At 42.3% G+C, this 27699-nt stretch overlaps 1 protein-coding gene across 1 annotated transcript in view; it reads right to left on the minus strand.

Moving 5' to 3' along the window:
• The window catches only part of LOC140186083 (protein Niban 2-like), a 330169-nt gene that overhangs the window by 195933 nt on the left and 106537 nt on the right, over positions 1-27699 (minus strand). Inside the window, exon 2 of the mRNA XM_072239948.1 lies at positions 14123-14253. Within this exon, the coding sequence (XP_072096049.1) occupies positions 14123-14253 (131 nt within the window). The remainder of the gene's footprint in view (positions 1-14122; positions 14254-27699) is intronic.

A 27699-nucleotide genomic window follows, 5' to 3' on the forward strand; every position in this document is an offset into this window, starting at 1 on the left:
TCGTCAGGACTAACTGAAAGAGGAGCTAGTAAGAAATTTGAAAGTGGGAGGGGGAGGGGGAGATCCGAAATGATAGAAAACGGGAGAGAGAGGGATGGAGCCAAGAGCTGGATAGCTGATTGGCAAAAGGGATATGAGAGGATCATGGGACAGGAGGCCTAGGGAGAAAGAAAGGGGGAGGGGGGAAGCCCAGAGGATGGGCAAGGGGTATAGTGAGAGGGACAGAGGGAGAAAAAGGAGAGAAAGAAAAAGAATGTGTGTATATGAATAAAGAAATAATGGATGGGGTACGGGGGGGGGGTGCATTAGCAGAAGTTTGAGAAGTCAATCCGCCAGAGAAAGTAGGATCTCCCAGTGGCCACACATTTTAATTCCATGTCCCATTCCCATTCTGATATGCCTATCCACGGCCTCCTCTACTGTAAAGATGAAGCCACACTCAGGTTACAGGAACAACACCTTATATTCTGTCTAGGTAGCCTCCAGCCTGATGGCATGAACACTGACTTCTCAAACTTCCGCTAATGCCCCGCTTCCCCCCCCCATACCCCATCCGTTATTTATTTATATACACACATTCTTTTTCTCTCTCTCTCCTTTTTCTCCCTCTGTCCCTCTCACTATACCCCTTGCCCATCCTCTGGGCTTCCCCCTCCCCCTTTCTTTCTCCCTAGGCCTCCTGTCCCATGATCCTCTCATCTCCCTTTTGCCAATCAACTATCCAGCTCTTTGCTCCATCCCTCTCTCTCCTCCTATCATTTTGGATCTCCCCCTCCCCCTCTTACTAGCTTTTCTTTCAGTTAGTCCTGACGAAGGGTCTCGGCCTGAAACGTCGACTGTACCTCTTCCTAGAGATGCTGCCTGGCCTACTGCATTCACCAGCAACTTTTAGCAATGTTATACTGTTTAACACGTGGCTAAGGTGGTGTAGGAGGGTGGATGTCAGATTTTTGGATCAATGCGCCCTCTTCCAGGGAAGGTGAGGACTTGACAGAAGAGACGGTTGGCACCTGAACTGGAATGGGACTAATAACCTAACCGGAAGATTTGCTAGTGCTGCATGGTGGAGGTTTAAACTACAGTTGCAGGGGGATGGGAACCAGAGTGCCAGAAGAAAGAGTGGAGAGGTTATGGAGATGTTGTTAAGACCTCAAAGTCAGGAATCAAAAGGCTGAACATGGTGTGACTAATGGCCTGAGGAAGAAATATTGTAGAAAAGGCAGATGAGTGCAGGGTATGGATAAACACCAGGAATTATGATATTGCAGCCATTAGCGAGACTTGGTTGCAGGAGGGGCGGAACCGGCAGCTCAATATTCCAAAGTTCTGTTGTTTTAGACAAAACAGAGTGGGAGGGATTACAGAAGAAGGGGGTGGCAACGCTAGTCAGGGAAAATGTCATGGCAGTGCTCAGTCAGGACAGATTGGAGAACTTGTCTAATGAGACTTATGGGTGGAAATGAGTAATAAGAAAGGTATGACCACGTTAATGGGGCTATATTACAGATCACCCAACAGTCCAAGGGAATTCGAGGAACAAGTTTGTAGAGAAATCGCAAACTGTTGCAAGAAACATAAGGTTGTTATAGTAGGTAATTTAACTTTGGGACCTCCATACTGTAAAAGAACGGGATGTGATAGAGTTTGTCAAATGTGTTCAGAAAAGTTTCCTTAATTAGTACGCAGAAGTCCCAACGAGAGAGTGCGCGATACTTGATCTGCTATTAGGAAATACAACAAGGCAGGTGACAGAAGTTTGTATTGAGGAATACTTTGCATCTAATGATCACAATGTCATTAGTTTCAAATAAACAAAATATGGAAATATCTCGGGATTACTGCCAATGTCACATGACAATGAGAATAGGAATAGAATGAGGTAGCAGATAAACGTGTGGCTGAAGAATTGGAGCAGGTGGCAGGGATTCAAATTTCTGGATAATTAGGACCTCTTCTGGGACAGGTCTGACTTGTACAAAAGGGATGGGTGGCATGGCCCTGATGGTAAGCAACAATATCAAATCACTAGAAAGAAGGGACATAGGATCAGAAGAGGCAGAATCCTTATGGGTCGAGTTAAGAAATGGCAAGGGTAAAAAGACACTAATAGCAGTTATATACAGGCCTCCAAAAAGCAGCCGGGATGCGGACTACAAGTTACAGCTGGAAATAGGAAAAGCATGTCAGAAGGAAAATGTCAAGATAATTATGGCGGATTTTAATATGACAGTGGATTGGGAAAATCAGGAAGGTACTGGATCTCAGGAGAGGGAGTTTGTAGAATGCCTACAGGATGGCTTTTTGGAGCAGCATGTCCATAAGCCCACCAGGGGATCGGCTGTTTTGGTTTGGGTGCTGTGTAATCAATCTGAGGCGATTAGGGAGCTGGAGGTAATGGAACCCCTTGGAAGTAGTGATCATAATATGATTGAGTTCAGTTTCAAATTTGAAAAGGAGAAGCTGGTATCAGGTATATTGCCATTTCAGTGGAACAAAGGAAGTTACAGTGGTATGAGAGAGGAACTGGCCCAAGTTGATTAGAAAAGTAAGCTAGATGGAGGGACGGTAGAACAGAATTGGATGAAATTCCTACAAGAAATAAGAAGAGTGCAAGAAAAATATATTCCAAGAAAAAAGAAAATCATGAATGGAAAAATGGCACAAGTGTGGCTAACGAGAGAGGTTAAGGCTAAAATAAAAGCAAAAGAGCTGGCGTACAAGGAAGCAAAAATTATTGGGAAAACTAAGGACTGGATGACTTTTAAAAACTTACGGAAGGAAACTAAGGAAGTCATTAAGAAAGAAAAGAAATTATGAAAGGAAGTTGGCAATTAACATAAAAAAGGATACTAAGAGTTTTTTTTTAAATATATGAAGAGTAAAAGAGTGACACGGGTAGATGTAGGACCGATTGAAAATGATGCTGGAGAAATTATAATGGATAACAAAGAAATGGCAGAGGAACTAAATGAGTATTTTGCATCAGTCTTCACAGTGGAAGACATTAGCAACATACCTGATAGCCAGAGGTCTCAGGGAATAGAATTAGGTACAGTCAAGATTACTACAGAGAAAGTGCTTGGGAAGCTAAATGGACTGAGAATAGATAAGTCTCCCGGACCAGATGAGGTGCACCCACGGGTTCTGAAGGAGGTGGCTTTGGAGATTGTGGAGGCATTGGAAATGATCTTCCAGGAATCAATAGACTCTGGCATGGTTCCGGAGGACTGGAAGGTCGCAAATGTAGTTCCGCTGTTTAAGAAAGGAGGGAGGCAGCAAAAAGAAAATCACAGACCTATTAGTCTGACATCGGTAGTTGGAAAGTTATTGAACCTCGAGGTGCATGACAAGATAGGCCCAAGCCAGCATGGTTTCATGAAGGGAAGATCCTGCCTCACCAACCTATTGGAATTTTTTGAGGTAATCTCAAATAAGATTGATAAGGGAGAGGCTTATTTGGATTTTTAAAAGGCCTTCGATAAGGTGCTGCATTAGAGGCTGCTTAATAAGATGAGACCCATGGAATTACAGGAAAGATATTTGAATGGGTGGAGCATTGGCTGATAGGCAGAAAGCAAAGGGTGGGAATAAAGGGATCCTATTCTGATTGGTTGCCGGTTACTAGTGGTGTTCCGCAAGGGTCGGTGTTGGGGCCGCTTCTTTTTACTATGTATATCGATGATTTACATTATGGATTAAATAGTTTTGTGGCTAAGTTTGCGGATGACACCATGATAGGAACAGGAAGTGTTGAAGAAACAGAAAGGTTGCAGACAGACTTGGTCAGTTTAGGACAGTGGGCAAAGAAATGACAGATGAGATACAATGTTGAGAAATGTACGGTTGTACATTTTGGAAGAAGAAATAATTGGGCAGCTTATTATTTAGATGGGGAGAAAATTCAAAACTCAGAAGTGCAAAGGGACTTGGAGGTCCTCATGCAGGATACCCTAAAGGTTAACCACCAGGTTGGATTGGCAGTAAGGAAAACGAATGCTATGTTGGCATTCATTTCAAGAGGAATAGTGTATAAGAGTAAGGAGGTGTTGATAAGGCTCTGTGGGGCACTGGTGAGATCTCATTTGGAATACTGTGTGCAGTTTTGGGCCCCCTATCTTAGAAGGGATGTTCTGATGTTGGAGAGAGTTCAGAGAATATTTACGAGGATGATTCCTGGAATGCAGGGGCTAACATATGAGGATCATTTGTCAGTTCTTGGACTGTATTCATTAGAGTATAGAAGAATGAGAGGGGATCTCATAGAAGCATTTCGAATGTTGAAAGGGTTGGACAGAGTAGATGTGGAAAGGCTGTTTCCCTTGGTGGGTGAGTCCAGGACAAGAAACCACAGTCTTAGAATTAGAGGGTATCCATTTAAAACAGAGATGAGGAGAAATTTTTTTAGCCAGAGGGTCATGGATTTATGGAATTTGTTGCCACATACAGCTGTGGAGGCCCGATCATTGAGGGTGTTTGAGGAGCAGATTGATAGGTATCTAATTAGTCAGGGTATCAAGGGATATGGGGAAAAAGCCGGAAATTGGAACTAGATGCGAGAATAGTTTAGCTCATGGTGGAGTGGCGGAGCAGACTCGATAGGCTGAATGGCCCACTTCTGCTCCTTTGTCTTGTGACCTTGTGATCACTTGAACCCGAGAGGGACCAATATTAGACCATAAGACATAGGAGCAGAATTCAGCCATCTGGCCCATCGAGTCTTGTGGGCAGGTTTACTAGAGCTGCTGGGAGTGGTTTAAACTAATAATGCAGGGGGATGGGAACCAGTATGATAGAGCTGAGGATGAGCCAGCAGGTTTACAAGAAGATGATGGATGTAAGATGAATATAAGGAAGGATAAGCTAATGATTGGGTACAAATACAGAAAGAGCAATGAGTTGAATTGTACGACAGAGGCAAAATTCAAAAGGGCGAAGAATGCAGGACTGAAGGTAGAGTATTTAAATGAGCGTAGCATTCAGAATAAGGTGGATGGACTTGTGGCACAATTAGAGATTGGTCCTTATGATGTTGTGGCCATCTCTGAGCCATGGCTGGAAGGAGGCCACAGTTGGGAGCTTAACATCACAGGATATACTTTGTATCAAAAGATCAGGCAGGAAGACATAAGCAGTAATGTGGTTCTGTTGGTTAGAGATGGAATTACATCTTTAGAACGAGGTGACATAGGTTCAGAGTAGGTTGATTCTTTGTGGGTGGAGTTAAGAAACCACAACAGTAAAAAAACATTACGGGAATCATATATGGGCTTCCAAATAGTAGCCAAGGTGTGGGGTTGAGATTGCAAAAGCAGCTGGAAAAGGTATGTAATAAGGGTAATGACATAATTGTAATGTGGGATTTCAATATATAAAGGAATTGTGAAAATCTTTTGGTGTCCGATTGTAAGAAAGGGAGTTTGTTGAATGCCTTTGAGATAGCTTTTTAGAGCAGTTTGTGCTTGAGCCTACTCAGGGAAAGGCCATCTTTGATTGGGTGTTGTGTAATAACCCAGATCTTATTGGGGAGCTTAATGTAAAGGAACCTTTGGGAGACAGTGATCATAATATGATTGAATTCATACAGCAATATGAGAGGGAGAAGCACATGTATCAGTATCGCAATGGAATAAAGGGAATTACAGAGGCATAAGAGAGGAGCTTGCCAAGGTGGATTGGAGGAGGATACTGGCGGGGATGATGGCAGAACAGAGATGGATGAAGCTTCTTAGAAAAGTTCACAAGGTGCGGGACAAATATGTCCCGCAGAAGAGGTAGTTCTCAAATGGCAACTGTGGCTGACAAGGAAACGGCATATTAGTAGCAAAAGTGAGTGGAAAGTTGGATGATTGGGAAGCTTTTAGAATCCAACAAAAGGCATCTGAAAAAGCCTAAGAAGGGAAAGGATGAAATGTGAGGGCAAACTAGCCAATAATATAAAGCAGGATACTAAAAGTTTTTTCGATTATATAAAGAGTAAAAGGGAGGTGAGAGTTGATATTCGACCGCTGGGAAATGATGCTCGTGTGGTAGTAATGGGGGACAAAGGAATGGCAGATGAACTTAATAAGTACTTTGCATCAGTCCTTCACTGTGGAAGACACTAGCTATATGTCAGGGGTCCATAAGTGTCATGGAGTTGGAGTGAGTACCGCTGTTATTACAAAGGAATTAAAGCTAGACAAACTCAAAAGGTCTTAAGGTGGATAAGTCATCTGGACTAGACGGACTACATTCCAGAGTCCTGAGAGAGGTTGCTGATGAAATAATGGACGCATTGGTCATGATTTTTCAAGAATCACTTGATTCAGGCATAGGTCCTGGAGAACTGGAAAACTGCAAATGTCACTCCACTTTTTAAGAAGGGCGGAAGGCAAAAGAAAGAAAATTATAGGCCAATTAGCCTAACCTAAGTGGTTGGGAGAGTGTTATTATTCTATTATTAAGGATGAGCTTTCAGGGTACTTGGAGAATAATGATGAAATAAGTCAAAGTCAGCATGGTTTCTGTGAAGGGAAATATTGCTTGACAAATCTGTTAAGGCTCTTCAAGGAAGTAACAAGCAGGGTGGACAAAGGAGAGGCAGTGGATGTCACTTACTTGGATTTTCAGAAGGCACTTGATACGGTGCCACATGAGGCTGCTTACAAGATAAAATTCTATGGTTTTACAGTAAAGATACTGGCATGGGTGGATGACAGGCAGCAAGTGGGAATAAAGGGGCCCTTTTCTGGTTGGCTGCCAGTGGCTAATTGTGTTCCTCATGGGTCTGTACTGGGGCCGCTACTTTTCACACTGTTTGTCAATGATTTGGATAATGGAGTTGATGGGTTTATGTTAAAGTTTGCATATGATATGAAGATAGGTGGAGGGGTAGGTAGAGCTGAGGAAGCAATGTGATGCAACAAGACTTAGACAAATTGGAAGAATAGGCAAAAAAGGCAGGAGGAGAAGATGGCGGTGCAACACAGCTCGCAGCGGCCACTCCGGTGGTGATGTCTGTTATTTGTCAAGTAGGGTGCCATCTACAATCCTGATTTGATGGAGATGGACGTGAGAGCATGGAGGAACATCTGGTGAAATTTCTGAAATGCCTGCTTCGCTGCTGCTGCTACTGTGTGGTCCAGAATTCTCTGGAGAAGGCCCTGAGTCCTCAGCTTTGCTTGTTGCTTGGCGGCCGGGGTGAGGTTGAAGCGCTCAGCAGAGGCTGGTGCTCGGAGAGGCTGTGTCGGAGGGGCTGGTCGGAGTCTCGAAGTTTTCGGACAGACTCAAGAGTCCGCTGCGGTAGGGTGCTTCCAATGGTGCTGCATCGGAAAGTTGGCGGTGCTTGGAGGTTCATGGTGGGGAGAGTTACTCCCTTCTGCCGCCTGCGTGAGATGATGAGTCTATTGGGACTTTGAGACTTTTTTTTACCATGCCCATGGTCTGCTCTTTATCAAATTATGGTATTGCTTTGCACTGTTGTAACTATTTGTTATAATTATGTGGTTTTGTCAGTTTTAATCTTGGTTTGTCCTGTGTTTTCTTGTGATATCATTCTGGAGGAACGCTGTATCATTTTTTAATGCATGCATTTCTAAATGACAATAAATGAGAACTGAGTGTCCTCATGAGGCCTTTGACAAGGTTCCACACGGAAGGTTAGTTGGAAGGTTCAATCGTTAGGCATTAATATCGAAGTGGTAAAATGGATTCAGCAGTGGCTGGATGGGAGACGCCAGAGAGTAGTGGTGGACAACTGTGTGTCAGATTGGAGGACGGTGTCTAGTGGTGTGCCTCAGGGATCTGTACTGGGTCCAATGTTGTTTGTCATATATATTAATGATCTAGATGATAGGGTGGTAAATTGGATTAGTAAGTATGCAGATGATACTAAGGTGGGTGGAGTTGTGAATAATGAAGTAGGTTTTCAAAGCTTGCAGAGAGATTTAGACCACTTGGAAGAGTGGGCTGAAAGATGGTAGATAGAGTTTAATGCTGATAAATGTGAGGTGCTACATTTTGGTAGGACTAATCAAAATAGGTCATACATAGTAAATGGTAGGGCATTGAAGCATGCTATAGAACAGAGGGATCTAGGAATAATGGTGTAGAGTTCCCTGAAGGTGGAATCTCATGTGGATAGGGTGGTGAAGAAAGCTTTTAGTATGCTGGCCTTTATTAATCAGAGCATTGAGTATAGGAGTTGGGATGTAATGTTGAAATTGTATAAGGCACTGGTAAGGCCAAATTTGGAGTATCGTGTACAGTCTGGTCACTGAATTATAGGAAAGATGTCAATAAAATTGAGACAGTACAGAGGAGATTTACTAGAATATTGCCTGGGTTTCATCTCCTAAGTTACAGAGAAAGGTTGAACAAGTTGGGTCTTTATTCTTTGGAGCGTAGAAAGTTGAGGGGAGACTTGATAGAGGTATTTAAAATTATGAGGGGGATAGATAGAGTTGACGTGGATAGGCTTTTTCCATTGAGAGTGGGGGAGATTCAAACAAGAGGGCATGAGTTGAGAGTTAAAGGGCAAAAGTTTAGGGGTAACATGAGGGGGAACTTCTTTACTCAGAGAGTGGTAGCTGTGTGGAACGAGCTTCCAGCAGAAGCGGTTGAGGCAGGTTCGATGTTGTCATTTAAAATTAAATTACATAGATATATGGACAGGAAAGGAATAGAGTAGTGGTCACCAACCTTTTTAAGCCCAAGATCCCCTACCTCGACCTCAGTGAAAGGCAAGATCTACCTACTAAATCGTTTAGAGAAAAAACAGCTCAGATTGTACTTCCAATCTGAGGCCTTTAATTTGGGTGAATTGTATTTGAATTACACAAAATACTTTTGTCAAACTTTCAAATTAATTCAAACAAGAAAACACTAACTAGCATATCAAACAGGCCATAGCTGTCTTTAAGAATATTACAATACTTCATACCTTTAATTCTAAGTTTCATTACCTAATTTTATTTCAACACAAAAAATAAATGAATAAAAATTGACTGTTGCACTCAGTGTGATGACTGGGGCTGAATACTTTCTGCTAGTTCCCTGAAATTTGGCTCAGAACTACAGACAGCCAGTCTGAGACAGTCTGTGAGGTGTAGGGTTGCCAACTGTCCCATATTTCCCCCGCTAAGGTAGAACGTTCCTATGAAACCTTTCGTGCCGAAGAAGCAATTACCATTAATTTATATGGAAAAAAATTTTGAGCGCTCCCAAACTCAAAAAAATAACCTACCAAATCATACCAAATAACATATAAAACCTAAAATAATAGTAACATATAGTAAAATCAGGAATGGTATGATAAATACACAGCCTATATAAAGTAGAAATAATGAAAACTAAGCCAAAACCGATTCGTGGGGTAAAGAAAAATCAGCACATCACGCATGCGCACTCAGGTGCCTGCGCAAGGCTTCATGGTTATGGTAGTCTTCCTCGGGGTAAACACAAACGTCCCGGGAATCCCTTACTCACTCTTCCTTCAGTTAGTCCTGACGAAGGGTCTCGGCCTGAAACGTCGACTGCACCTCTTCCTACAGATGCTGCCTGGCCTGCTGCGTTCACCAGCAACTTTGATGTGTATTGCTTGAATTTCCAGCATCTGCAGAATTCCTGTTGTTCCCAGGATTTGACTGCTACTTTTGTCCCTTATTTGGGAGTGAGAAAGTTGGCAACCCTAGGGAGGTGCCTGTCAGTAAGTCAGCTCCTGTACTTAGATTTAATAATTTTCATCTGTGAAAATGCAATTTCACATAGATAAGTTAACCTGAAGTAGGCACCGACTTTTATTGCTATAAAACCAACGTGCACACCGCGCATTGCTCGGCCCCATCAGTAGTAATTGCCACCAGTTTATGAATGGGGATGTCATTTTCACAGGCATATTTTTTAAACTCATTGTAAATATCCTCACCTCTCGTTCTTTCCTTTAATTGCAAAAGAGTGAGGAAGTCCTCCTTTGTTGTAAAATCCTGGAAAGCCATTCGAACAAATACAACAAGCTAAAACAACAAGAATTCTGCAGATGCTGGAAATTCAAGCAACATACATCCAAGTTGCTGGTGAACGCAGCAGGCCAGGCAGCAAGATGCTGCCTGGCCAAATACAACAAGCTGAGCTGTTTGCATTACATCCAGGGATTCATCGAACTGTAGTGAAAAAATATTCACAGAGTGATAAGTCGATTCACGTCCTCTGACAGTGATTCTACCCTCCTTGTCACTGTTGCAGGGCCAAGCGGTATATTATGTATTGCGGTTGTGATGTCGTTTTTGTTTTTAGTCATTAAAACAGTCTCTGCGGTAATGACCATTGCTTCCTTGAATAAATTGCCATCTGTAAAAGGCTTCTTGTGTTTAGCCAAAAGGTGACTTACACGAAATGATGCTTCAATAGTAGCCTTATTTTGAGCAGCATGTTTTGTGAAAAACGATTGCTGGGCCTTCAACCCTGATTTCAGCTCCTCAACCTTCCAGGCACGAATTGTGCTCTTTGCGGGGGTAGGTGTCTTTAAATTCCTGGTGTTTGGTGTTGCGGTGCCACTCCAGATTCCCTCTTTTAGTCAGTGCTTGTGTTTGGTGGCACAACATATATACACACTTGTCTTTCACCAAGGTAAATAGAAATTCTTCTTCCTATTCTGGATGGAATTTGTATGTTTTCGCCTTCTTTCGTGGAGACTCCGCCATGCTATCAGGGTATCACGAGCGAGTGCCGATTGCGTCGCCTCTGATCTGAGCCGACATTCACTTAATTAATTAGCTTGTTTATTTCGGCTTTTTTACTTAAAGATGTGCTGGGTGCATCCCGACTACCACTGTACCCCTGCATGCTTCGGGCCCGGAGGTTGGGGACACTGCCGTACGTTGATGTTTGCAACAGCCTGTACTGTTACCTAATCTGATTGGTCATTTTGATGAGCAGAGGCAACGCTGAAAACGCGGTGCATGGCGGGGGAACTACACACATGCGCACTGGGCAGAAAGAATGGAACTAAACCCCCGCAACCCGGAAACAATCTCTCTCTACAAACAGCTTTTTAGTGAAAATATTGCTATATTACCATTAGCCTAATTAGTACTACTTACTTTTATAATGCTCACATTACAACAGTATTTGTGTACTTATTTTTGATTTTTCTTCGGGATCTACTGGGAAAGTCTCAAAGATCGACCGGTTGATCGCGATTGACGGGTTGGCGACCTCTAGAATAGAGGGTTATGGGCTGAGTGCAGGTTGGTGGGACTCGGTAAGAGTAAGAGTTTGGCACAGACTAGAAGGGCTGAGATGGCCTGTTTCTGTGCTGTAATTGTTATATGGTTATATAATCTAAAAAAAAAGTGGTAGATGGAATGCAGTGTTGGGAAAAGTACAATAATGCATTTTGGTAAAAGGAACAATAGTTCATACTATTATCTAAATGGGGAGAAGGTTTAAACATCAGGGATGCAGGGGGACTTCGGAGTCCTTGTGCAAGACTCCCAGAAGGTTAATTTACAGGCTGAGTCTGTGGTAAAGAAGGCAAATGCAATGTTGGCATTTATTTTGAGGGGAATTATGTGCAGTTTTGTAAAGATGTAAATAAGGTTGAAAGAAAGAGTACAGAGAAAATTTGCAAGAATGTTGCTGGGTCTGGAGGATCTGAATTATAAGTTAAGATTGAATAGGTTAGGAGTTTATTCCTTGGAACTTAGAAGATTGAGAAGAGATTTGATAGAGGTGTTCAAAATTATGAGCAGTATCGATAGAGTAAATTCAAGCAGGTTTTTTCTACTGAGATTGTGTTGCAGTACAACTAGAGGTGATGAGTTAAGGGTGAAAGATGAAAAGTAGAAGGGGAACATGAAGGAAAACTTCTTCACTCAGAGGGTTGTGAGAGTGTGGATCGAGCAGCCAGTGCAAGTGGTGCATGTGAGCTTAATTTCAACATTTAAGTTTGGTAGGTACATGGATAGCAAGGGTATGCAGGACTATAGTCCTGGTGCAGGTCAATGGGAGTAGGCAGTTTAACTGATTCACATTGACTGGATTGGTCAAAGGGCCTGTTTCTGTGCTGTACTCTTCAATGGCTCTATAATCATTGGAAAACGCAATTGTCTCAGAGGCCAATGTTAGGCTGTCTTTAAAGAGAGTGAACCCTCGCAAGGCAGAAGGTCCCAATGGAGTACCTGGCAAGGCCCCAAAAATCCTGTGCCAACCAACTAGCGGGAGTATTCAAGGGCATTTTCAACCTCTCACTGCTATGAGCAGAAATGTCAATTGTTTCAAAAAGGCAACAATTATACGAGTGCCTAAGAAGAATAACGTGGGCTGCCTTGATGACTATCGCCTGGTAGCACTCACATCGACAATGATGAAATGCTTTGAGAGGTTGGTCATGACTAGACCGAACTCCTGCCTCAGCAAAGACCTGGACCCACTGCAATTTGCCTATTGCCACAATAGGTCAATGGTAGACGCAATCTCAATGGCTCTCCACACGGCTTTAGACCACCTGGACAACACAAACACCTATGTCAGGATGCTGTCCATTGACTATAGCTCAGCATTTAATACCATCATTCCCACAATCCTGATTGAGAAGTTGCAGAACCTGGGCCTCTGTACCTCCCTCTGAAATTGGATCCTCAACTTCCTAACCGGAAGACCACAATTTGTGTGGATTGGTGATCACATCTCCTCCTTGCTGATGATCAACACTGGCGCACCTCAGGGGTGTGTGCTTCGCCCACTGCTCTACTCTATATACACATGACTGTGTAGCTGGGCATAGCTCAAGTACCATCTACAAATTTGCTGCCAATACAACCATTGTTGGTAGAATCTCAGGTGGTGACGAGAAGGCGTACAGGAGTGAGATATGCTAACTGGTGGAGTGGTGTCGCAGCAACAACCCAGCACTCAATGTCAAGACGAAAGAGCTGATTGTGGACATCAGTAAGGGTAAGACGAAGGAACATATACCAATCCTCATAGAGGGATCAGAAGTGGAGAGAGTGAGTAGCTTCAAGTTCCTGGATGTTAGGATCTCTGAAGATCTAACCTGGTCCCAACATATCGATGTAGTAATAAAGAAGGCAAGACAGCGATACTACTTTATTAGGAGTTTGAAGAGATTTGGCATGTCAACAAATACACTCAAAAACTTCTATAGTTGTACCGTGGAGAGCATTCTGACAGGCTGCATCATTGTCTGGTATGGAGGGGCTACTGCACAGGACCGAAAGAAGATGCAGATGGTTGTAAATCTAGTCAGCTCCATCTTGGGTACTAGCCTACAAAGTACCCAGGACATCTTTAAGCAGCGTCCATTATTAAGGACCTCCAGCATCCAGGGCCCTTTTCTCAGTTACCATCGGTAGGAAGTACAGAAGCTTGAAGGCACACACTCAGCGATTCAGGAACAGCTTCTTCCCCTCTGCCATCCGATTCCAAAATGGACATTGAATCTTTGGAAACTACCTCACTTTTTTTTTTAAATATACAATATTTCTGTTTCTGCACTTTCTTTGGTAATCTATTCAATATATAGACCTGGCTAGTGGCATAGCAGCATCAGTGCCGGACTTTGGGACAAAAGTTCCCGAGTTCGAATCCAGTGGCTCCCCTGCATGCTTTCCATCCGTGCTGGGTTACGAGCTGGTGATCTCTTTGGAAACTCACCCAGCAGAAGGCAATGGCAAACCACTGCTGTAACTTGCCTCGTACGCAATTCCCCACTACATCAGAGAGGTGTGGAGGGAAATCGTCCGCTAACTGGAGAAACTCTAGATGCGACGTACCTTTCCTTTTATTCAATATATATAATTGATTTACTTGTTTATTTATTTTTATTTATTATTATTATTTTTTCTCTCTGCTAGATTATGTATTGCATTGAACTGCTGCTGCTAAGTTAACAAATTTCACGTCACATGCCGGTGATAATAAACCTGATTCTGAAATATAATGTGCTGCGAGTGAAGCCTGATGTGTTAGCAACACACACAAAATGCTGTAGGAACTCAGCAGGCCAGGCAACATCTATGGAAAAAAGGAGTACAGACGACATTTCGGGCTGAGACCCTTCGGCAGGACTGTCGTGATGAAGCCACACTTAGGTTGGAGGATTTATAACTGCCATTTCACTTGCCTTTCTTTGAAGAAGCTGAGGCTGGGGTCCACCATTCTCTTCAACCTCATATCGAATCTTATTAAAGAGAGCCAGTGGATACTGTTCCTCATAGAATTGAAAAAACTCATCCAGAATCTTCCCAGTTCTTTCTGTAAAATATAACCAGAGAATTGAGAGTAAATAAGGTCAAGTAATAATTTCAACTACCAACTCAAATGTCTTCCAAGAGTGATGCCAAATGAATCGCCATTCAGTTTGTTTTAAATATGATTGAATGTCTTAAATGTTTGGATATATTACAATTCAGAGCTTTTTGCTTAAATATATGTAAATAAAATATAAGTTGACCAGAAATCCATAGTTCTTTCAAGTAACCACTGATTCACAATGCAGCACCATCTCTTCAATACTAAACCTTTTCTTTGTATTTACAGTGACTGTAAAAGGAAGAATTACTGCATTGTGGATCAGCTACAAAACACTTATGGCAAGGCTTCTTAGACTAAATAACCACAAGAGATTCTGCAGATGCTGGAAATCTAGAGCAACACATAAAATTCTGGAGAAACTCAGCAGGTCAGACAGCATCTATGGAGATGAATAAACAGCCAATGCTTCAGGCTAAGACCCTTCATCAGGACTGAAAAGGTAGGGGGAAGAATTCAAAATAAGGAGGAAAAGGGAAAGGAATACAAGCTGGCAAGTAATTAGTGAATACAACTTTGTATTTAATATCTCAGTAATGTTTGAGTAAGAGTGTGTGTGTGTGTGTGTGTGTGTGTGTGTGTGTGTGTGTGTGTGTGTGTGTTGATCAAGCATTCATGTTTAATTAATTACAAGTTACAAGTAAAAATACATTAATTGCATACATCATCATGCTATCATGTGATACATGCACACTTCGCTTAAAGAAGAACCCTATCTCAGACACCTGTGTGTCTTCATTTGAATTAATTTAATGTTTTGAAGTTACAAAACATAACATTAGTGACGAGCTATTTTTAAAACTAACCCAACACAGCTACCGACCTGTTAAAGTGCAGCAAGGCATTTGAAATAAAATAAAACACAGTGAGCACCGGCAAAACAGAGCAAGTGTTCTTTGGAAGACACAATCGAGTTTTTAAAAAGTGTATGAAAACAGAAGGATTCAGGGTTCATAAACAGTGTTGGCTGGCTACATCTGAAAGATTGATTAGTTTGATTACACAGTGTATCATTGATTCATGTATACTGAACGACTGAAACAGTATTCTGAAGCAAATGAAATAACCAATGAGAAACGAGTGCCAATTTTGCTGAGTGAATTGGGTGAGCGGACAAGACCTTCTACCCTGCAACAATGGCTTCATCTACCAATCCAATTGCATTTGTCTACCCCAAGGCACTAGTCAGGAATGTGACAACCCTGACGAAGGGTCTCAGCCCAAAACGTTGACTGTTTACTCTTTTCCATAAATGTTGCCTGGCCTGTTGAGTTCCTCCAGCATTTTGTGTGTGTTGCTTGGATCTCCAGCATCTGCAGATTTTGTCTTGTTTGTGGGGGAAAAAACACCATGCTCTCTCCATTACAAGTACACCACAGCTACAGTAGGTACCAAAGAAAATCAACACTAACACTGCACAACAGAGAGCTGATTTTAGGACAGATTAATGCCTAATACGTGAGACTGTGTGAAACAACTATTGCACAAATGAATATATTAACTGAAATAAAAGATTTTATCAGACCTTTTCAAATCCATTGGCTGATGCTAATATGGGTCCATATTATGCGCTAATAGCCACAGCTCCACTATATTTTCACTGAAAGGCACAAATCCTTTTTACCCTATGTTATTTATGGACCATCTCAAAAAGGTTTGTTATCATTACAGAGCAGTGTAATTGCAAAGCACTGCACTGTGATAATTATAATAAAAGCATGGATCTAAGAAATAGACTATGAACTAGACTACGAATCTAAACAGGTCATGGCAGTCACCATCTCCCTGGCCTTACATCCATCTCTTGAGCATATATTAACTGAAATAAAAGATTTTATCAGACCTAAAAGACACCCATGTTAGACTATAGTTTACTGACTACACCTTTGCCATCAAAACTATAATTCCAGAAAAATTCACCAGTTTGTGGATGGTATGAAGTAGGGTGGAGTGAGAGGTAGTGCTGAGGAAGCAATTCGATTGCAGCAGGAGTTAGACAATTTAGAAGACTGGGCAAAAAGGTGGCAGATGGAATTCAGTGTTGGGAAATGTATCATAATGCATTTTGGTAAAAGGAACAATAGTGCAGACTATTATCTAAATGAGGAGAAAATTCAAACATCAGAGGTACAAAGGCACTTAGGACTCCTCATGCAAGACTCCAGGAAGGTTAATTCACAGGTGGAGTCTGTGGTAAAGAAGGCAAGTGCAATGTTGACATTTAATTCAAGGGGAATAGAATATAAAAACAAGGAGATAATGCTGAAAGTTTATAAGACACTAGTCAAGCCACTACTGGAATATTGTCAACAGTTTTGGGCCCCTTATCTCAGGAAGGATGTATTGCTTTTGGAGAGTGTCCACAGGAGGTTCACAAGAATGATTCCAGGAATGAAGGGGGTACCATACGAGGAGCATCTGACAGCTTTGGGCCTGTATTTACTGAAATTTGGAAAAGTGCCGGGGAATCCCACTGAAATCTACCAAATGTTGAAAGGACTAGATAATGTTGATGTGGAGAGGATGTTTCCTCTGGTGGGGGTATCCAGAACTAGAGGGCACAGCCTCAAAGTTGAGCAGCAACCTTTTAGAACCAAGGTAAGGATGAATTTTTTTTTAGCCAGAGTAGTGAATCTGTGTAATGCTCTGCCACAGACTGCGGTGGAGGCCAAGTCCATGTGTATATTTAAGGCATAAGTTGATAGTTTCCTGATCATGCAGGGCATCAAAGGATATGGCAAGAAAGGTAGAGATTCCAACACATTTTCAATAGATTATTTCAATAATAATATTTGCAAATGGTTGTTGTGATGCGTCTAGTGTGATATATAGAGGGTAGTGCTTATCGCACTCACTTTCAGTTTCCACCACTGGCTAGCAGTCTTGCGAAAAGGAAAATTGAATGTGCAAGTCTCTCCCTGCCAGTACATAGCCCCTCTAACAGCAAACCTCATGCACTGTCTCCTTGCTGGCGACACATGGAAAATGCACTCTTATCGAACTCAGGCTGACCTACAGAGGACAGGGAGGACATCTGGCCCTCGCGCACGTAGCACACAGGCCCACCAGTCTATGGGCATGCCCTGGTGCTTGTGAACCAGATCCCCAGCTGTGGGTAAATAGCCCTAATGCCTTGTGGGCAGTCTTGGGAGAGATGAAGGCTATGGGAGTAAAGTCGGACAGTAAATCGGAAGTGGAGCCCCTAAGGGGGGCGGATGTCATTGGACATCCTTGCAGTAGCAGTCCAGTGACAGAGATATGTGTTGGGGAGCACTTCGGGTGCAGTGATCACAATGCCATTAGTTTCAATATAGTTATGGAGAAGGATAGGTCTAGACCCAGGGTTGAGATTTTTGATCTGAGAAAGGCTAACTTTGGGGAGATGCGAAAGGATTTAGAAGGAGTGGATTGGGACAAATTGTTTTATGGGAAGGACGTAATAGAGAAATGGAGGTCATTTAAAGGTGAAATTTTGAGGGTACAGAATCCTTATGTTCCTGTTAGGTTGAAAGGAAAGGTTAAAAGTTTGAGAGAGCCATGGTTTTCAAGGGATATTGGAAACTTGGTTCGGAAAAAGAGAGATATCTACAATAAATATAGGCAGCATGGAGTAAATGAGGTGCTTGAGGAATATAAAGAATGTAAAAAGAATCTTAAGAAAGAAATTAGAAAAGCTAAAAGAAATACGAGATTGCTTTGGCAAGTAAGGTGAAAATAAATCCAAAGGGTTTCTACAGTTATATTAATAGCAAAAGGATATTGAGGAATAAAATTGATCCTTTAGAGAATCAGAGTGGACAGCTATGTGTGGAACCAAAAGAGATGGGGGAGATTTTGAACAATTTCTTTTCTTCGGTATTCACTAAGGAGAAGGATATTGAATTATGTAAGGTAAGGGAAACGGGCAGGGAAGTTATGGAAACTATGATGATTAAAGAAGAGGCAGTATTGGCACTTTTAGGGAATCTAAAAGTGGATAAGTCTCCGGGTCCTGACAGGATATTCCCTGGGACCTTGAGGGAAGTTAGTGTAAAAATAGCAGGGGCTCTGACAGAAATATTTCAAATGTCATTAGAAACGGGGATGGTGCCAGAGGATTGGCGTATTGCTCACGTTGTTCTATTGTTTAAAAAAGATTCTAAGACTAAACCTAGCAATTATTGGCCTGTAAGTTTGACGTCAGTGGTGGGTAAATTAATGGAAAGTATTCTTGGAGATGGCATATATAATTATCTGGATAGACAGGGTCTGATTAGGAACAGTCAACATGGATTTGTGTGTGGAGGTTACTAGGAAAGCTGACGAGGGTAAAGTGGTGGATGTTGTCTGTATGGTCTTCAGTAAGGCCTTTGACAATGTTCCACATGGAAGGTTAGCTAGGAAGATTCAATCATTAGATATTAATATTGAAGTAGTAAAATGGATTCAACAGTGGCTGGATGGAAGACGCCAGAGAGTAGTGGTGGATAACTGTTTGTTAGGTTGGAGGCCGGTGACTAGTGGTGTGCCTCAGGGGTCTGTACTGGGTCCAATGTGGTTTGTCATATACATTAAGGATCTGGATGATGGGATGGTAAATTGGATTAGTATGTATGCAGATGATACTAAGATAGGTGGCGTTGTGGATAATGAAGTAGGCTTTTAAATCTTGCAGAGAGATTTAGGCCAGTTAGAAGAGTGGGCTGAAAGATAGCAAATGGAATTTAATGCTGATAAGTGTGAGGTGCTACATTTTGGTAGGACTAATCAAAATAGGACATACATGGTAAGCGTTAGGGCACTGAAGAATGCAGTAGAACAGAGGGATCTAGGAATAATGGTGCATAGTTCCCTGAAGGTGGAATCTCATGTGGATAAGGTGGTGAAGAAAGCTTTTGGTATGCTGGCCTTTATAAATCAGAGCATTGGGTATAGGAGTTGGGATGTAATGTTAAAATTGGACAAGGCATTGGTAAGGCCAAATTTGGAGTATTGTGTACAGTTCTGGTCACCGAATTATAGGAAAGATGTCAACAAAATAGAGAGAGTACAGAGAAGATTTACCAGAATGTTACCTGGATTTCAGCATCTAAGTTACAGAGAAAGGTTGAACAAGCTGGGTCTTTATTCCTTGGAGCGTAGAAGGTTGAGGGGGGACTTGATAGAGGTATTTAAAATTATGAGGGGGATAGATAGAGTTGACGTGGATAAGCTTTGTCCATTGAGAGTGGGGGAGATTCAAACAAGAGGACGAGTTGAGAGTTAGGGGGCAAAAGTTTAGGGGCAACATGAGGGGGAACTTCTTTACTCAGAGAGTGGTAGCTGTGTGGAACGAGCTTCCAGTAGAAGTGGTAGAGGCAGGTTCGATATTGTCATTTAAAATAAAATTGGATAGCTATATGGACAGGATAGGAATGGAGGGTTATGGGCTGAGTGCAGGTCGGTGGGACCAGGTGAGAGTAAGCATTTGGCACGGACTAGAAGGGCCAAGATGGCCTATTTCCATGCTGTAATTGTTATATGGTTATAACCATTTATCCCTACGTACTTAATGCATTAATTCATTACACTTCTCACTCAGATCCTAGGATAACATTCTAAATCATCTGCATTTTGCATTGTGACTATCCATCCTATTCTCATCAGTAGCATGAACATCACAGCTATTATAGTACCAGTGCCACTGGTACTTCACAGCCATTAGACAGGACCATTGTCTGGCATTTCAGAGCTGGGCCAGATTGAAAGGGTCCGGTGTTGGGGTTGGAGGCAAGGGACTGACCAGTTCAGCTTGCTGCTCGGGGGTTTTGCTTGACTCTGCTGGACTGAAGCCTTCTGAATTGCCTTCTGTGGACTTTTGTGATGCCTGGCATTTTGAACTTTAGTTCTGAATGCTGTTTCCTTGCTTTTATTTGTTTTTTTTTCTCTCTGCACATTTGGTGTTCAACAGTCTTTGTTTTTCAAGTGTTCTACTGGGGTTCTTTGTTTCATGGCTGCCTGTAGGGAGACACATCTCAAGACTCGTAAGGCACGACCTGCCCTTGACAAAGCCATGCTAACTATCCCTAATCAGATTATGTCTCTCCAAACGCTCAGAAATCCTACCTCTCCAGATCTTCTCCAACAACTTGCCCACCATTCAAGTCAGACTCACTGGCCCATAATTTCCTGAGTTATCCCTACTCCCTTTCTTGAATGATGGAACAATAGTTGCAACCCTCCAATCCTCCGGTACTTCTCCCGTCCCTATTGATGAAGCGAAGATCATCGCAAGAGGCTCAGCAATCTCCGTACTTTCTTCCCAAAGTAGCCTGGGGTATATCTCATCTGGTTCCAGTGACTTATCTAACTTAATGCTTTTCAAAAGCTCCAACACATCCTCTTTCTTAAGTCCATATGATCAAGCGTTTCAGTTCGCTGTAAGTCATACCCACAATTGCCAAAGTCTTTTTCCCTGGTGAATACTGAAGCAAAGTATTCTTTAAGTACCTCCACTACCTCCCCCGACTCCCTGCAAACGTTTCCACTATCGCACCCGATTGGTCCTATTCTCACATGGCGCATCCTCTTGCTCTTCACATACTTGTAGAATGCCTTGGGGTTTTCCTTAATCCTGCTCACCAAGGGCTTCTCATGGCCCCTTCTGGCTCTTCTAATTCCATTCTTAAGCTCCTTCATAGCAACCTTGTAATTTTCTAGAGCTCTAACAGTACATAGTTTCTTGAAGTTTTTATAAGCTTTTCTTTTTTTTCTTAACTAGATTTTCTACACCCTTTGTACTCCATGGTTTTTTAACTGCCTTTAACATCCTTTCCTTGCCTCAATGGAACATACCGATGCAGAACACCATGTAAATATTCCCTGAACATTTACCACATTTCCTAAGAACATCTGCTCCCAATTTATGCTCCCAAGTTCCTGCCTAATATTTCCCTCTACTCCAATGAACTACTTTCCCAAATTCTGCTCCTATCCCTCTCGAGCACAATGGTGAAGGAGATGGAGTTGTGGTCACTACCTCCAAAATGCTCTGACACCTTACTAGGTTCATTTTCCAATACCAGATCAAGTACAGCCTCTCCTCTAGTTGGCTTACCTACATATTGTGTCAGGAAACTTTCCTGAACACACCTAACAAACTCTACCCCATTCTAAACCCCTTGTGCTAAGGAGATGCCAATCAATACAGGAGGTTCAAGATGTGCTGTCCAAACTCTTCTGAAGTAGTACAAAGAAACGGGCAAGGTTGAGGACAAGAAATGCAGTGGTCAGCCATGGAAATTGAGAGATATATCACACTGATGCCCCTTCTAAATTGGAAGAATCCCAGTCTCTTATCAGCCCTTCACCGAAGAGTTACTACCATTCCTCAAGTGGAAACTGAGTCAAGAGATTCAGCTACACACAAAAACACAAGGACTAGGGTGTTGAATAATGGCAGCAAGTGCTCTAGACTAACGAGTCAAAATTTGAAATTTTTGGCTTAAACAGGGGGCAGTATGTCCATAGAAGAGCTGGAGAGCTCTACATAGATGAGTGTCTGCAGCCAACAGTGAAGCATGACAGAGGTTCCCTGCAAAATTAGGGCTCAATTTCTGCAAATGGGGTCGTGGTCTAATCAGAATTAATGAAAATGCTGAGAAATACAAGCAGATTCTTGTTCATCATGCAATACCATCAGGGAGGCTTCTGATTGGTAAATCTGGATGATGGAGTGGTAAATTGGATGAGTAAGTATGCAGATAATACTAAGATAGGTGGAGTTGTGGATAATGAAGTAGGTTTTCAAAGCTTGCAGAGAGATTTAGACCACTTAGAAGAGTGGGCTGAAAGATGGCAGATGGAGTTTAATGCTGATAAATGTGAGGTGCTACATTTTGGTAGGACTAATCAAAATAGGACATACAAGGTAAATGGTAGGGCACTGAAGAATGCAGTAGAACAGAGGGATCTAGGAATAATGGTGCATAGTTCCCTGAAGGTGGAATCTCATGTGGATAGGATGGTAAAGAAAGCTTTTGGTATGCTGGCCTTTATAAATCAGAGCATTGAGTATAGGAGTTGGGATGTAATGTTGAAATTGTATAAGGCATTGGTGAGGCTAAATTTGGAGTATTGTGTACAGTTCTGGTCACCGAATTATAGGAAAGATGTCAATAAAATTGAGAGAGTACAGAGGAGATTTACTAGAATGTTGCCTGGGTTTCATCTCCTAAGTTACAGAGAAATGTTGAGCCAGTTGGGTCTTTATTCTTTGGAGCATAGAAGGTAAAGGGCAAAAGTTTAGGGGTAACATGAGGGGGAACTTCTTTACTCAGAGAGTGGTAGCTATGTGGAACGAGCTTCCAGCAGAAGTGGTTGAGGCAGGTTCGATGTTGTCATTTAAAGTTAAATTGGATAGATATATGGACAGAAAAGGAATGGAGGGTTTTGGGCTGAGTGCAGGTCGGTGGGACTAGGTGAGAGTAAGAGTTCGGCACGGACTAGAGGGGGCCAAGATGGCCTGTTTCTGTGCTGTAATTGTTATATGGTTAATCTTCTATGTTCCAAGGAATAAAGTCCCAACCTACAATTTTTCCTTATTACTAAGGTCCTCCAGTCCCAGCAACATCCTTGTAAATTTTCTCGGACTCTTTCAACCTTATTTACATGTTTCCTGTAGGTAGGTGACCATCTCAGATGGAGATGAGAGGGCATACAAGAGCGAGATATACCAGCTAGTTGAGTAGCGTTGCAGCAACAACCTTGCCCTCATCATCAGTAAGATGAAAGAGCTGATTGTGGACTTCAGAAAGGGTAAGATGAGGTAACACGAACCAATCCTCAGAGGGACCAGAAGTGTAGAGAGTAACCAATTTCAAGTTCCTGGGTCTCAAGGTCACTGAGGATCTAACCTATCGATACAGCTATAAAGGAGGCAAGACAGTGGCTATATTTCATTAGGAGTTTAAAGAGATTTGTTTAGTGAACTAAAACACTCAAATTTCTATAGACGTACCGTGGAGAGCATTCTGACCATGGTTGTATCACTGTCTGGTACAGGGGCTACTGCACAAGACCGAAAGCTACAGAAAGTCATAAAATTAGTCAGCTCCACCTTGGGTACTAGCCTCCATAGTACCCAAGACATCTGCAAGCAGTGGTGCCTCAGAAAGGCGACGTCCACATCACCTAGGACATACCCTCTTCTCATAGTTACCATCAGGAAGGAGGTAGAGAAGCCTGAAGGCACAAACTCGCGGGAGGAGAAGATGGAGGCGTGACGCAGCTCGCAGCGGCCACTCCGGTGGTGATGTCTGTTATCTGTCAAGTAGGGTGCCGTGCACAATCCTGATTTGATGGAGGCAGACATGAGAGCACGGAGGAACATCTGGTGAAACTTCTCAAATGCCTGCTTAGCTGCTACTGCTACTGTGTGATCCAGAATCTCCGGAGGGGAAAGCCCCGAGTCCTCAGCTTTGCTTGTTGCTCGGCAGCCGGGACAAGGTCCAAGCGCTCGGCAGAGGATGGTGCTCGGTGTCAGAGGCTCGAAGTTTTTGGACGGACTCAGAGTCTGCTGTGGTCAGGCGCTTCCAATGGTGCTGCATCGGCAAGTTTGCAACGCTTGGAGGTTCATGGCAGGGAGAGTTTCTCCCTACTGTCTGCGTGAGATGATGAGGCTATCGGGACTTTGAGACTTTTTTTTGTTTACCATGCCCATGGTCTGCTCTTTATTAAATTATGGTATTGCTTTGCACTATTGTAACTATACGTTATAATCATGTGGTTTTGTCAGTTTTAGTCTTGGTTTGTCCTGTGTTTCTTGTGATATCATTCTGGAGGAACAATGCATCATTTTTTAATGCATGCATTTCTAAATGACAATAAATGAGGACTTTGTGTCCTCATAATCTAATCTAATCTAAACTCAGCAATTCAGGAACAGCTTCTTCCCCTCTGCCATATGATTCCCAAATGGACATTGAACCCTTGAACAGTACCTCACTTTATAAAACATATTATTTTTATTTCTGCACTATTTTTAATCTATTCAATATACATATATACTTACTATAATTTATTTATTTATTTATTCTTCTTCCTATATTATCATGTATTATATTGAACTGCTACTGCCAAGTTAACTAATTTCACGATACATGCTGGTGATAATAAACCTGATTCTGAAAACCACACACAATACTCCAAATTAGGCCTCACCAACATCTTATACAGCTTCAACATAACATCCCAACTCCTATATTCAATTCTTTGATTTATGAAGTCAATGTACCAAAAGCTTTCTTTACAACCCCATCTTCCTATGATGCTACTTTCAAGGAATTATGGATCTTTATATCCAGATTCCTCTGTTCTACTGCACTCCTCAGTGTCCTACCACTCACTATGTAAATTCCACCCTGGGTGGTCCTTCCAAAATGCAACACCTCACACATGTCCGCATTAAATTCCATCTGCCATTTTTCAGCCAAATTTCCAGCTGGTCCAGATCCTACTGCAAGCTTTGAAAGCCTTCTTCGCTGTCCCCTATACCCCCAATCTTGATATCATCTGCAAATTTGCTGATCCAGTTTAACACATCATCATCAAAATCATTTATATAGATGACAAACAACAAAGGACCCAGCGCCGATCGCTGCAGCACACCACTAATCACAGGCCTCCAGTCAGAGATGCAACCACCTACAACCACTCTCTGGCTTCTTCCACGAAGCCAATGTCTAATCCAATTTACTACCTCATCTTGAATGCCAAGCAACTGCCATGCCTTCATCAACGTTCCTAGCAACTTCAATCAGTCCCTGTCTATCCAAATACTTACAGTATATATCCAGTCCCTAAGAATACCTTCCAATAACTTTCCCACTACTGACATCAGGCCCATTGCCCTATAATTTCCTGGTTTATATTCTTAGTGCCTTTCTTAAGCAACAGAACAACATTAGCTCTCCTGAGTAAATATAGATGCAAAAAAATGTTATTTTAACTGATATTGTTCCCCTGTATTCTAAAGGACAGCTGGTAGCATTCGTTGGTTCGCCATTGACTCAATGTTAGGCCCTGTCAGGTATTCTTCAGGCTAGTTTGGTACATCCTTCTGAGAAAGTAGATAGTCTCTTAGCTGAGTGGTGGCCCTTCTACAGCACAGAAATTTCCCTCTCTCTCTTCTCCCCACATCCCAACTGCTCTATTATTGCACTGGACTATCATATACCATACTTTCATGTGATTTAGGAGACCACTTCAGTCTGATGTGTATACACTGATATGCAAAGCAATCCTATTCCCCACTAATTTTCCCTGTGACCCTATTCCCATCAACTCTCCCAAATTTTAATTAGCCTGTTACTTACCTTTGCATTATGAGATGTAAAGGAGTATTTGAAGGAAACCTAGTGAATCAAGGAGTACAGCGAGAGCACTGAAGTTTTAGGATTGAACTCCAATTACTGAAGCAGTAATTGTCATGTGTACAAAGGCACAATTAAAAATGTCTTGCATACCTTTCATGCAGATCAATTCATTACAACAGTGCATTGAGGGAGTACAAGGTAAAAACAATAATAGAGCAAAATACGCTGTTACAGTTACAGAGGAAGTGTGGTTCCAGTAGACAATAAGGTGCAAGGTCATAACAACGCAAACTGTGTTTCAAAAATTCATCTCATTGTACTAGGGAGCTGTTCAATAGTCTTATTACCAGGTGATAGAATCCATCATTGAGCTCTGCAGTGCATCTTTCAGGCTTTTGTATCTTCTGTCCCATGGGGAGAAGAGGAGACAATGCAATTTAAAGATAATATATAATACTGTTCAAAGGCCTTTGGCAATTACTGTATAATATAGCTAGGGCACTTAAGACTTTTGCACAGCACTATACTTGTCAACGTGGAGCTGAAAGCCAGTTTGCAAATCTGGTGGGAGCATATGATGTTTGAAAATGGTGAGAGTGGAGCACCGTGGGAGGGGTGTGGGGCATGTGGCAGAGGAGGAGTGGCAGGGCAGTGGGTGGCACAGGTGCAGGCACACCCAACCCAGAGACACCAGACAAGGTCATTTGATTCCAAACAATTGGTTTATTGATCATTATAGAATGTCTCTGGGGCTTCCCACTCCCTCTTCTTTCTCCAACCATGAGACAAATATTCATCATATAAATATTATTGCAGAGAAAGCACGACAGTGCCTCTACTTCCTCAGGGGTCTATGGAGGTTCGGCATGTCATCCAAAACCTGTTATTTCATGCTCATTATTTATTGCTATTTGTTTCCAGGAACTGCAGTTTATAGTTCCTGTATACAGTTACTGTTCTATAGATTTGCTAAGTATGCCCGCAGGAAAAGAATCTCGGGGTTGTATGTGGTGACATGTATGTACTCTGATAATAAATTTTACTTTGAACTTTTGATTCCTCTCTTCCCTGCTCTCTTCCACCCTCAGTCCATAATAAATACCCATATCAGAATCAGGTTTCTTATCACTCATTTACGTCATGAAATTTTTTTTTTGCTGTGCAAAAATCTTAAGACACCCTAACTATATCTACGTGACTAAGGCTTTTGCATAGTACTGTAAGTAATGAGTGGATTTGGATGGAGCAGCTTGCAATAAGTTGCCAGTGGTTCTGGAGAAGATGGTGTCAGTGAACAATGCAATGAAGGAAGACATCCTTCAAATGGTTCACAAAACTACTTCTTTCACATAACACACATCAAAGTTGCTGGTGAACGCAGCAGGCCAGGCAGCATCTCTAGGAAGAGGTACAGTCGATCTTTCAGGTCTTTCACATCTTGTTTTCCTTTCAAATGGCTCTGCTACTGTTGGAGCAGTGATCTACATTTTGGTGGTATTTTTTCAGGCCGATTAAGCAATCGGCGCTTTGCTGTCTCCAAGAGTGTTCAGTAAGGTATTGAGCAAAGAGTGCAGCCTCAAGACCAAGAAGCCTGGAGACTAGGCACGAGCTCGTGATCGACTCCATTTCTTCCCGATCTCAAAATCGGGGGCGAGTATGGAAGACATGTGGGTGATCAGCATTGTCTACCAGCCTCTTGCTTGATGCTGCCAAAGAAATGTGTCTGCGTGTGACCAGTCTCTCTCTTGCTCACACCTGTTGCTCCTGGAGTAAGGTCCCTGTGTTCAAATGGGGGGGGGGGGGGGGTGTCTCTCTCTCTCTCTCTCTCTCCCCCCCACCCAAAGCTGCCAGAGTCCTGGGTCTTGTTTAATCGACGTAATTTGTGGATTGGACTCTGCAGTTCATATTATCAAGTGTTTCTGGTCACTTCGTTCCTTTTTTTTTGTTGCTGTTATTTTGTGTAATTTTGATTGGGGTGGGGGGGGGAGTGTTTGATGTTTTTCTTTGAATGGGTTCCATCCTTTTTTTTTGTTTTGTGGCTGTCTGTGGGAAGAAG

This window comes from Mobula birostris, chromosome 22 (assembly GCF_030028105.1).
Source record: "Mobula birostris isolate sMobBir1 chromosome 22, sMobBir1.hap1, whole genome shotgun sequence".
Classification (NCBI taxonomy): Eukaryota; Metazoa; Chordata; class Chondrichthyes; order Myliobatiformes; family Myliobatidae; genus Mobula; species Mobula birostris.